Source organism: Sphaeramia orbicularis, chromosome 6 (assembly GCF_902148855.1).
Source record: "Sphaeramia orbicularis chromosome 6, fSphaOr1.1, whole genome shotgun sequence".
In the NCBI taxonomy this organism is placed as follows: Eukaryota; Metazoa; Chordata; class Actinopteri; order Kurtiformes; family Apogonidae; genus Sphaeramia; species Sphaeramia orbicularis.
Window position 1 is genome coordinate 31,459,899 of NC_043962.1, and position 12,682 is coordinate 31,472,580.

At 37.3% G+C, this 12,682-nt stretch overlaps 1 protein-coding gene across 2 annotated transcripts; it reads left to right on the forward strand.

Annotated features, from left to right (window-relative positions):
- Positions 1–4,266: 4,266 nt before the first annotated feature.
- On the forward strand, positions 4,267–11,863 carry pnpla2 (patatin-like phospholipase domain containing 2). 2 transcript variants are annotated; one of them, XM_030135730.1, is made up of 9 exons: positions 4,267–4,676; positions 5,404–5,636; positions 5,876–5,941; positions 6,942–7,151; positions 7,269–7,329; positions 7,692–7,880; positions 8,357–8,489; positions 8,715–8,837; positions 10,535–11,863. In XM_030135730.1, exons 1-9 carry the CDS (start codon positions 4,490–4,492, stop codon positions 10,845–10,847), a joined length of 1,515 nt encoding a protein of 504 aa, XP_029991590.1. In that variant the 5' UTR covers positions 4,267–4,489; the 3' UTR covers positions 10,848–11,863. The 2 variants fall into 2 exon arrangements, with proteins under 2 accessions (XP_029991590.1, XP_029991591.1); XM_030135731.1 differs by having other exon boundaries at positions 10,456–10,658.
- Positions 11,864–12,682: the final 819 nt, after the last annotated feature.

Genomic DNA, 12,682 nt, shown 5'->3' on the forward strand with positions numbered 1-12,682 from the left:
AGGTGTCGGAGCGAAATTTGCCCCGCCTCTCCGGGCTGTGCAGGAGAAAACAACGAGCTCCCCGGTCCTAGCGCCGCCAAAGTTTCAGTACAAGGCGGGACAGGTTTATTGTGTCCTCCCTGTCAGTCCGTCCTTGACCACCGGACGGCGCTGTTTTGTCTACTCTTTAGTGTTGGAAGTGTAAGCAGGACTACCTCCATGTATGTGACTGTCTGCATCTGCAGCTCAGATTTACAGGATACTTCCACCTGAAAATGTTACACAAGTCAGGTCTCTGCTATTTCTCTGTCCTCCTCATTAAGAACATTTCACACCCTGGACACTTTGTTCTAACTGTTGCCATCAGGGAAACAGCACTGAGCAACAGCTAAATATAATCTAATGTGCAGTACAAGGATTGTGCAATGATAAGGATGTGTGGTTGCATGTGTTCAGACTATAGACCTAAAACCACCAACCAGGCCAGAAATCTGGGTGTAGTGATAGACTCAGACCTAAATTTTGAAACACACATCAAGGCAGCCACAAAATCAGCCTACTACCACCTTAAGAACATCTCAAAGATAAAAGATCTGATGTCTCAGCAGGACCTGGAAAAACTAGTCCATGCATTCATCTTCAGTCGGCTCGATTATTGTAACAGTGCCTTTACAGGTCTACCTAAAAAATCCATTAGACAACTGCAGCTCATTCAGAACTCTGCTGCTAGACTCCTCACTAAGACCAGAAAAGTGGACCACATTAGTCCAGCTCTGAGGTCCTTACACTGGCTGCCTGTCCGTCAGAGAACAGACTTTAAAGTTCTGTTGCTGGTCTATAAAGCTCTGAATGGTTTAGGACCAAAATACATCAGTGACCTCCTGACCCAGTATGAACCCACCAGACACCTCAGGTTATCTGGATCCGGTCTGTTGTCAGTTCCCAGAGTCAGAACCAGACATGGAGAAGCTGCGTTCAGCTTCTATGCTCCACATGTCTGGAACAAACTTCCAGAAAACCTCAGATCAGCTGAAACACTCAGTTTATTTAAATCCAGGTTAAAGACTCACCTGTTCACAGCTGCATTTGAATAGTTTTTATTCATCAGTTCAGATCTGCACTATTCCATTTAAGCTACAAGTTTTTATCTGTTTTATCTGCTTGTCTCTTTTATCTGTTTATCTGTTTTACCTATTTATCTGATTTTTGTTTGTTTGTTTGTTTTTCTCATGCCTTCTGCTGTAATGCTTTTAATGTTTTATGTAAAGCACTTTGAATTGTCTTGTACATGAAATGTGCTATATAAATAAAGCTGCCTTGCCTTGCCTTGCCTAGTATTTGTGCTTGTCTTTTTAATTTTCTTACCTGGTTTATCTATATATCTTAGTCGTTTTATATGATGCTTTAAAGTTGATTTATACTCATTCTACTCATACTACTAATTTTGTTGTACAGGTTACAATGACAATGAGGAAAATTCGATTCAATTCGATTCGATTCGATTCAATTTCTCAAGGATCATCTAGACCCGCATCTGAATTCTTTAAGGATCATTTTCTTGGAAATGAAGACATATCCCACTCTTACAAACAACGTGACAAACATAATCAGTTTGTTTTTGATCCATTATCAAAAAATACAATGAAAATATATTTTATTTCTGTATTTGGTGGGTGATCTGTCGAGTAATCCCAATCTCAGTTTGGAACTTCTTTATCTTTAACTTTGCATTTTTGTAATTGCACTCATTGTTCATCTCTTTTTTCATATTATGCGAATTCCTTGACACTGAAATCATGTCCACTTCTCCGCTACAAGTAAGTTCACAATTGTTATGGTAAAAACATTAATGCAGATCCTGACAGTATGTTTTAGGGGATAAGGAACTGATTGCTGATATACACATTATTCTGTAAGAGTCTATACCACTATATGGATATATACGAAGTATGTCCAGCAGTAACAACAAAGGTTTTAGGGAAAAAACAGCCTCTATAAACCAAAGTTGTTGTATTTAGTGTGACCTCCCTTTGCACATGAACTGCTTTAACCCCTTTGCTCTGACAATATAAGCTCCATTGCATTAATTTTCTGATGTTTTATTCCAAGTTTCATTCAATGTTTCGAACCATTTGTGCTGCTCTTTTTTTTTTTGTTTTCGTGGAGACAGGGGTCACACTAAATAGTAATTTTAATCTTTAGAACCCATTTAGTTCATTGTTTTGTGTGTCTTTTGAGGATGTGCACATATTTCCTGTATTTTCTTGATGTATCTGAAAAAAAGAGAATGAGAAATATGCATGCACATTTCAACCCTGCAAAAACCACAAAACTAGAGTTGGTAAGACTTTTGCACAGTACTGTATGTTTCTTTAAGTTTATTCATAGGTGGAATTATTGTGGTGGATATGATCTAAAGAGGTGATGTCTGCAACCTCTGGTTGTCTTCTTTGCAAAGATATTTTCTTAATTACAATATTACTTAAATGCTTCAAACAAGGAGGAGTAGAGATGTAAACTGTGCACATCTATTTTACAGAAAGAAAATGAATACACAAGTAAATAGAAAAGAAAACAGAATTTAAAATATCTTTGGAGGTACTATTTGAAACTGTAACAATTATTCCACAATTCAAAAAGAAAAACAAATGTATTAATAATAAAGTAAAATATAAATATACAGTTTTAGAATAAGTATACTCATAATGGATGTATAAATGAACATGCCACAATCTTAATTATTCCAGAAGCAGAACATGCCAGGGTCCCTCAACCAAAACATGTACAATATGTATTAGCAAATAAAGCTCTATGGAATTCCCTCTTTTTCAGTCTTGTATAATATGTGCACATTTTTTTCCTCAGCCAACCATTTATGCTCATCACTTGAAGCTGCAAACGCTGGTTAAGACATTGATCTGACAAATCTTATCTGTTGTGGAAGCATTTATTAACAGAAGGTAAATCTGATTTGATTGGACAAAGGTCAAGTCTGGGTCAATGAGCTTTATTTTTTGACAATAACAAGACACATTCCAGTGCAGTTGTTATCTTTTGCTCAAAAGCAGTTAACCTTCTGGAGCCCTTTCATTTGGTCCCCATGGCTAAATGACACATCCAATTGCACTAAACACACACAAAGTGTTTCATTTAATCTCAGTGTCAGTCTATACTTGTAAGTTCCCTTTGATGTTAATGTTGTAGAGCAGAAGGCAATAACCTCATACATTTCAGCATGAACTAATTAACCTCTTTTGAGGAGCCACAGGCAAAAAAAGTAGTCACTGAGCTAAAAACAAGCCACTGCTCTTCAAACTGTAACACACTTAGGTAATAATGCAGGACCCAGCTCCATCTGCAATGGGTCTTAGTTACACAAATCCTTAATTTTATTTCCTAAACTAATGAACTGTGATCTCCTTCAGTCCTCAGGTGACTGTTTAGTAATTAACATATTCAGTAAAGAGAGTGTAGGACCCATATTAAAAAAGTTATCCCTATGATAATGATTTCACAACATTATATCTCCTCTAAGAAATCCAGTTCTAAACACACCCTGGATCACTGACCTTGAATTATCTTCTGGCAACCGTTTGGATCTGAATTCTGTGAAAAGAAATGTTCCAGGAAAACATTTCTATGTTATTGCAGAATATGTTTAGATACAAGAGATTTTCAACTCCATCACTTTTTGTTACAAAATACTTAACTACTTTTGTCAGGATCCTGCAGCAGTCTATTACTGACTACCTTAAGAGAGACACATACTGTTTTGTTTTTTGTTTTTTGTTTTTTTCAGTGCAGGAACATATCTTATTTTCCACGGCAAAGAAGTAATGTTTTTCTGTCTTTTTTCTTTTTTTTTTTTTTTTGACATAAACAGCATTAGATATATGTCCATTTGAGGACGATTTTTACTTGAGCCGGCCAATAGTGCGTTGTTGCAAATCAACACTCCTGTCTCAGTGTAACACCAATTTAATATAAATAAGTAGCATAAAGTTTTACGGATCCTATGCTTCCTTTTAGGACATAAAATCCGAACTACCCAAGCCTTGGAAAACGTTTGACAGCTATCATTGGGACAAGAAGCGGACGCGCGTTGACTTGTGTGACGTATTTCAGCGATGTAAATTATGATTGGTCATTACATCAACAATCTCGGCAATCATTGGTCAGATTGCTCTGCGTTGTGTGTTGTGATTGGACAACTTGGTTTGTACCGCCCCAAAGTAAAATAAGTATGTTAGAAATACAAACAAGTCCCCGTGTTTCTCTGTTTAATCGGGTGTTGTTTTTGTTTATTTCGTATCGATATTAACTCAGTTTAGATTAATTGTAAGAAATAATTTGTATTTATTGTTAATTGTTCAGTACTGTTTGTTGATAAAATAGCTGAACAGATACGTTTAAGGACAGAATGCTGTAGTGTTTTGCTCCAATAGCCACATTTTTAGTGAACTTTGTCTTTCCGTGCGTACTCATCTGTTTGCCAAAGCTCAGGAGCAGTATGTTTCCTTTAGACACACCGTGGAACATCTCTTTCGCAGGTTGTGGTTTTCTTGGTATCTACCATGTTGGTGTTGCCAGCTGTCTGCAAGAACAGGCTCCTTTTCTGGTCCATAACGCCCGGCACATCTATGGGGCATCAGCTGGAGCCCTGACCGCCACTGCACTGGTCACTGGAGTGTGTCTAGGTAAGTATATGAAAGCATTTTCACAAAGGATGTTTTACTGTAAAGAGAGCTAAAGTCAAATAAAGACAAAACTATGCAGCCTACAGAAAAGAAGAGATTTGGAGAACACCCCTAAGGGTAGATAAAGACATTTACACTATTGATCACTTCATCATTGTTGTGTATTGTTGACAGTTTCAGAATTATGTCCTCCAAATAGTGGTGAAAAAGTATTCAGGGCCTTTATGTAACTAAAAACATTGTATTTCAGTATGCAGTTATTATCAGCAAAATGTACTTAGGAAAAGTCAGAAGTTGTCTTTGTGCAGTAAAATAGTCCCTGTAAGTGTTTTTCTATTTCCTCTGATGTCTTTACATTCTTATTACTCCTGCATTAATGTTTATTTTGCATTTTTCTGCTGTAGGTGTTTGAGGATGAGTCCATTTTGGCTATATTATGTAGTGTTGGTTAGTTGAATATGCAGTGTTGCATCATATTCTGTAAAATATTATGTTTGTGGCATCACTGTCTATGTGGAAAACATTTCTCTAAAAAGTAAGCTACTCATGAGCTCAGAAAACAACCCAGATTTCAGCTTCCTAAGAATACTCTCACCAGCTAATCCAAGAGGGTTTTTAGAGAGTTTATTAAATTTAAGAGGCAGGAGAATTTCCCCAGTTCATAATCGAATAGCCTACTTAACAACTCAGGTCATCACTAACAAAACTGACACATTTGATTTCACAGGAGAGGCTGGTGCAAGTATCATTGATGTTGCCAAAGAAGCAAGAAAGCGATTCCTGGGGCCCATGCATCCTTCCTTTAACTTAGTGAAAATTGTGTGTCGCATGTTGCGTCGAACTCTCCCGGCTGACTGCCACCATCAGGCCACAGGGCGATTGGGAATCTCTCTCACCAGAGTGACAGATGGAGAAAATGTCCTGGTGTCTCATTTTAACACCAAGGAGGAGCTGGTACAGGTGTGCTATGAGTCTGATTATACCCACAGCAAAGCTGGTTACATATCAGTACCTTCAATGATTATTTGGCAGTATTTTATTGTGTTGTATTTTTGTGATTATTTTTCTGTAATACCAATGAAATGTCACTTTGTCTCTCTTATCACCTAAATTTTAAAATTTACCATCATTATTGGAGTTTTAAGTTAATTCTACCTCCTTTTTTCATATGTTTCTTGTTTTATCTCTTTGTTAACTAGGCATGTGTATGCAGCGCCTATATCCCTGTGTATTGTGGTCTTATTCCTCCTTCATTACGAGGAGTGGTGAGTTTATTGAGTGTTTCCTTTTGTTGCCAACCCTATTATTTGCATGAAGTGAATAAATGGAAAGAAGTTATGTGCTTTATTTATATAGTTTCTTTTTTAAATTAGGAGCTACATAAAGGCTGAATTTGACTCTTTTAGGGCAGTAATAACCAGTTTACTTTGTTGCTGTACTTCCTTTTATTGTGTTTTGTTGTTGTGTCTTTTGGCAGCTTTTTCATTTGTGACTGCCCACATCGCCCTCCCTTTCCCAAGAATGTGTTTGTTCTGAATGGCACATGTGTGCAAACAATGATTAGAAATTCCCCTGGAGTTAGTGTTTGTCAGAGATTTCACACTGAACAGGAAAGTGGGAAATGTACCTTTTATCTGATTCTAGTACATATCTTTTCTAAGAATATCATTGCGCAATAGTTGTGACTGACCCCCCCACCCCACCCCTGTGGCCTTTGTGATGGATTTTTAAGAGCTTAAATGTTCCTGTGTATATATAGAGCTTGTGACCAAATTTTAAGAGTGTCACAGCCAGATGTGACCATGTTGGCAGAGGTTTTAAGGGAACTCTGTCCTCTCATGTCCACAGTTGTTTAGATTAAAAGAACGGATATTTTCGGAACTTATCTGTTGACAAACAGTGCCTGTCTCCTAGCTACTTAAGTTCATTGGCTTTAGTAAAAACAAGCAATCAATACTCAGGATATGATGTCATTATTATCACTGTCTGTGTGATAATAGTTCTTCACCCACATAGAATGGACACTGTTTTAGTTTTAGTTTGGTTTAGTTTATTTCAGACACAAACATACTACAAAACATAGGAAAAAACAAAGCAAGACAAAAAAAAAAAAAAAGAAAGAAAATGGAACAGCTGTTCCATGTTAAACTTTTTTGTTAATAAAGTTGGAAAATCATATATTTTGGTATCAAAACATTTGCTGTAATTATTGTAAATAATTACATGTGCTTCTTCCGGTTGTAATATTCTTTTTTTAATATTTAGCGATATGTTGATGGTGGAATCTCAGACAACTTGCCTCAGTATGAGCTGAAAAACACTATCACTGTGTCTCCGTTCTCTGGAGAGAGTGACATCTGCCCACGAGACACTTCAACCAACTTACACGAGCTACGCTTCACAAACACAAGCATTCAGTTCACCCTCACCAACCTCTACAGGGTCTCCAGAGCACTTTTTCCCCCAGACCCAGTGGTAGGTGGCACGTGTACAACATGATTCATTCACACATTTAAAGATCTTTAAATACACTGACTGCCTCGAATAACTGGATGAATTGAGTAAACTTTAATGTGTTTGTGTTGAACGTAGGTTATGAAGACCATGTGTAAACAGGGATATAAAGATGCTCTGCACTTTTTAAAGAGAAATGGTAAGGATCAGCAGTTTTCCTCCACTTCAGCTTCTTTAAAATTAGGTCACTACTAAAGTCAGCACTAGAATTTAGTCCATTGGCCACTTATCTAGTCAGAAAATATCCTTGTATATGCATGTTTCATCCTGATATGCTATCAGAGCTCCTTCCTGTGAACACGTTACCAAATCAATAAACTGACACTACGCTGATTTTTTTAAGCCTTGGTGTCACTAGTCCTGCTATGAATTTAATGAAAATATTTTGACTTTGAAAGAAAATCTTCTAACTGATATTCTTAGTTATTAAGCCTGGACTTTGAACACATTTGTCACTGATCACAAAAAGGCAAAGCATTTACTCTTGTTTTTTATATCCAGGATTGCTTAATTTCAATGGACCTCACAGAGACAGACTACTGATAGCTAAAGGTGAAGAAAATGAGGATGATGATAGAAGTGATGGAGAGGATGGAGAACCAGATGTGGAAGAGAGGGCTCAGATGGTTCAGTCCAGCTCCTTCATAGAGGAGCATTTCATGGAAAACCTGCCACCCGCCCTCCACAAAGGTAACACTATAGTATACACTAGAAAGGAAGAGTTGTGTTGTGTTGCTTGTTTTGTAAGCATTTGAATGGACTATCCATGCCTTATCTGTCTGACCTGTTGCAAACATGTTCAGAGTTGGTTTTGTAGGTCACTAAATCAGTAGCTTTCAGTAGATTCTAGAATTAGACTGGCTTTTTCTGAGGCAGCTCCAGGTCATCAGTTCACTACCAGTGTTCAGATCTTTACTGAAAACATATTTGTTTTCACAAGATTTTATAGTTCAGATGTACAATATTAAAAACTTACTATATGTGTATTCCTAATGTATTATTGTGGATAATGATAAACATTCATTACATTCACTTAAAAAAAAATAGCTATGTTGTTTCATTTTTCAGATGTGCACTTGATATTATTGAATGGTTTTATCTGAACTACAAAATTTGTGTGTCCAGCTGTAGGTAACCCTTGTGCTTCTCTTTGCCTCCCCCTGCAGCTCTAGTTGAGGCGTGCAGGGAGCGGAGGAGCCTGACACAGTCGCTAAGCAACCTGCTTCCTGTCAGGATGGCCTCAGCCATGATGCTCCCTTACACTCTGCCCCTGGAGTCTGCCATGTCCTTGACTTTGAGGTGATGCAATAATTAATAACATGATCTTATAACTTCCATCGTTGACAAGCTCTCAAAATACTCAAACAGCTGCCTGGGTTATGTAATATTAAGTAAATTATGACTCATCAGGCTTCTTTTAATAGATTTTTTGTTTTTATGCTGTATCAACACTGTCAAGACAACATAAAACTGTCAGGTGAAGGGTCTTGCCTATTAACTAATGACTGGATCTTATGTGTATAGACTATTGGAGTGGCTTCCGTATGTGCAAGAAGATGTGGGATGGATTCGAGAACAGGTACTAAAGATCCTACAATATGTTCTACGCCAAGTCTCCAGAAGTATTACCCAGCATGTATCTGCCCGGTGAGTGATTAAACAGTTACTGATATGTAAAACATATATTTTGAGAACATCCATATATGATAAATACAGTGAACAAGGAAGGAATGTCCCAGGGTCAAAAGGCATGGGACAGAATTCCTCCTATGCAAACATGGGAGCTCTTCAGGCCCCTTTATATAAACAATGAGAAACTGTGATGGTTTCTAGTGATGGACACAGAAAACAAAGTGCACAGGGAAAGCCCCTGTGGTTGAAGCTACCCTTGTCACCCTAATAAAGCCCAGTTATATACGGAGCCCCTTAAGTGGGCTGTGGTGAGGGAAAAGGCAGAAGAGTTGGCAGCAAGCCTAAGAGAGAACAACTTTAAAGTTTCCATAGGCTGCTTTGAGAGGTTTGGACTCTTTGCTGCTAAAGCAACAATCATTGTAATCATCTGAACTGAGAGGTAAAACTCTGAATTCCAATCAAAGAGTGTCAGGAAAGTGTTACAGTTACAACCCTATGTGTCACCATAACACCCAAAAACTCAAACAGGTCACAAATTGAAAATTCAGTTATGTGCTTATAATAATGAGTCTGACCTAGTATACATTCAATAAGAGTTCATTTTTTGTATCGAATCTCTGATCCAAGTTGTGTTGTCAAAATCCAAATAGTCAATCAGTCCTGGATGTCAGCAAACGTCCTCCAGCTCAACTAGGGCAAAACCGAGGTTTTAGTTGTTGGTCCTGAGGCTCAGAGAGAGAGGCTCAAAGCTAAGCTCCATACACATTCACTAAACCCTTCTGAAAATGTTAAAAGTCAGGGTGTTTTATTTGATTGTGAGCTTAGCTTTGAGCCACACATTAAGTCTGTCACCAAAACTGGTTTTTATCATTTAAAATATATTGCTATAGTAAGATCCTTTCTCTCTCGAGCCAGTGCAGAGACTTTGATACATGCTTTTGTCTCTAATCTCATTGATTATTGTAACGCTCTCCTTTCTGGTCTTCCCAAGAAAACAATCACACCTCTGCAGCAGCTCTAAAACTCAGCAGCCCGGCTGCTGATGAGGACCAGAAAGAGAGAGCATATTACACCAGTGCTCAGGTGTCTGCACTGGCTCCCTGTGAGCTTCAGGATCAATTTTAAAGTGCTTTTACTGGTTTATAAATCTCTTAATGGTCTTAGCCCTATTTATTTATCTGATTTGCTTTTAACATATGAGCCCTCTCAGACCCTCAGGTCCTCAGGTAGTAATCTTTTAACTGTTCCTAGAGTCCACAGCAAAACTCATGGTGAGGCCTCATTCAGCTTTTACCTGAGGACCAGAGGTCCACTGCGAGTGTTCATATTTTTTAAAGTAAACTTAAAACCTATCTTTTTAGTTTAGCTTTAAGTTAAACTCTTACTTTTTAACATTGTTTTACTCTGTTGCTTTTATTTTATTTTTATTTGCAACTGCAGGATAGTGGTTTGGTGTAAAGCACTTTGTGTTACATGTAATATGTATGAACAGTACTATACAAATAAAGTTTGATTGATTGATTGATCGATTGAATCAGTGGAACTACACCTGTTACTTATTACTGATGAAAACAGTAATTTTATATTTACGTATTGTTTGCTGATACTCACAGTAACCATTGCTGTGTTTCAGCCTGGTTGATCACAAGAAGTGTATCAGTTACCACTGCTCGCTCCTTCACTCCTCTGCATGCTGGTAATGCCTACTCTAGGTTTTCCTGTCAGTTGGAACTGTACCACCACCAGTCCCTCCCACGCCAGATGAGCTCCTCCAGCCTGTTTCCCACCTGGGTGAACGAGAGCAGCTCCTCAGTCATTGATGTCTTCATGCGTCTCGAACAATACAAGAGGCAGCTGCTGTCTGGAGTGCTGTGTATCAATATGGACCTGCAGGGCTCCTTTAAAACTGGACCACTATCAGCAGATAAGAGCCCTTCTTCCATTCTCTCCTCAGAAGGTCTCACGATCCACAGAGATCACAGTGACATTCAACCTGCCTCTGCAGAAGTCACCAGCAGTTCCTAAGATTACAGGTGTCTGCTGCTGATACTGTAGCACTGAGCCTCAGAGGATTGTACTTTACTTGTTAAATAATTTACGTCAAAATGTAATATCTGTTTTCCCCCACAACATTAAAAATAATTCTCTAAAATACACTTTTATTCTAATTATACTTTTTATGTAGTGAGTGAAAGGTAATAATTAAAATTTGTCACACCATCTGAGTAGTAATTTTTTTTGGCCAATTTGTGTAAACTTTACAGATTCAGCAGTAGACTTTTACAGATACAGCATTTATATCAGTATACAGTGCACCATTTAAAATAAGCACATGTACTTACAACAGTCATGCACAAACTTGAATTACAAGATGTTACAGACAAAAATGTGCTCTTGAAATGGCATGTTTAAAATAGGCAAGTGTTTATGTTTTTTTTAGGAATGTAGTCAAACCAGTAGTTAAAGAGAGTTCCTGCTGCATAGTTTGGGGTTCAAAGTGAGATGTTCCTAGTACTACACAGGAGTCAGTGAACACATCGCTGTGAATTTTACAGGTAGTTAATCTGAAACAAGTGTCAATGCAGTATTTTTGCAGTATTTTTAAAACATACAACATCTTTGTTTTTATTTATGAGAATATCCATGTCTTTAGAAGTCTATTTTTAAAAACAGGTCTTTTTGATCAGTCGTAGAAAAAATTTTCATCTTGATATGTTTAAATTTTTATGCTCATATAAATTTAAATCTACATTGTATCTACAAATAACAGTTGATAAGTGTTTCTGTTTTCTTTGTTTTTTAAACACTTTCTAGAATGTACTGCTGAATCATGATTTTGCACTTCCTTGTTTGATGTAACATTGAGTGATGCCCTGTTTCTAGACTTTTCTTCTCTTGCACTGTGTATCAGAAATTGCAACTCCATGATTAAGCTACACTTTGTGACTTAAATTTTGACAAAGTTGTCAGATAAATGTATTATTCAGAGAACGTTGCAGAGCATTTGCATAATTATTAAATAAAACATTAGTGACACTGAACTCATTGTTTGGTTGTTCCTGTTTTTTCAGTTGAATGATGACCCACAAATTATCTAGTTTTATTTAGAAAGGCGGACACATAATGAAAAGTGCACACAATACAGGAAACAGCACCCATACATAGCAGTAACCAAACACCATGCATCCTCCAGAGCCCCTAAGGGTTATGGTAAGGTTCCCAGTAATATGATGAACTGTCAGTGTACTGCAAAGTAGGAATACTCTAGTTTCTATGAGATGTGTTTTTCTTATCCATTTCAATGATAAAGTACATTCATGTCATCAGTATTTAAAGTAGAGTTTAATGACAGCTATAGTGGTAAACAAACAGCTTACTATAAAGATAAAAATACAATTGAAGGTATGTTTTGACATTTTCAAAAGGTTTGAGTCTGACCTTTGACTCATCTAAACATGCAAACAATTTGGGCTTCAATATCAATGTCAGGGTGCAAACTACTTTGTCAAACTGTAAATAAATGACACAAAATACCACGAAAAAGACTGAAGAAAGGCAGCCACCTAACCCCACATATTGGGATTCCCCTACATCATTCGTCATACGCTTCCAAACCAAAATACAACACTCACATTCATATCATTTTCTTGTTTTTTATTTAGTTGTCTTTACTAAACTCTTGTCCCTGAAAATGCTACTATCAAAAAGTTTACCAAAGAGACCAAATATGACCCAGATAAACAATAAATTCACATATGTTTTTGAGTAAGACATTTCCCGGACTGTCGCAGAAGATGCCTTCATAAATATCGGACAGATTAGTTCCCCTGCGACCATACATTAATAATGATATTCATTGA

Bases quoted from the DNA above. Each gene is read 5' to 3' on its own strand.
- pnpla2 (XM_030135730.1), top strand. From the start codon at position 4,490: ATGTTTCCTTTAGACACACCGTGGAACATCTCTTTCGCAGGTTGTGGT. The intron at 5,942-6,941 runs GTGAGTTTATTG...TTTAATATTTAG, and splicing joins CTCCTTCATTACGAGGAGTG to CGATATGTTGATGGTGGAAT. The intron at 8,490-8,714 runs GTGATGCAATAA...TTATGTGTATAG, and splicing joins GCCATGTCCTTGACTTTGAG to ACTATTGGAGTGGCTTCCGT.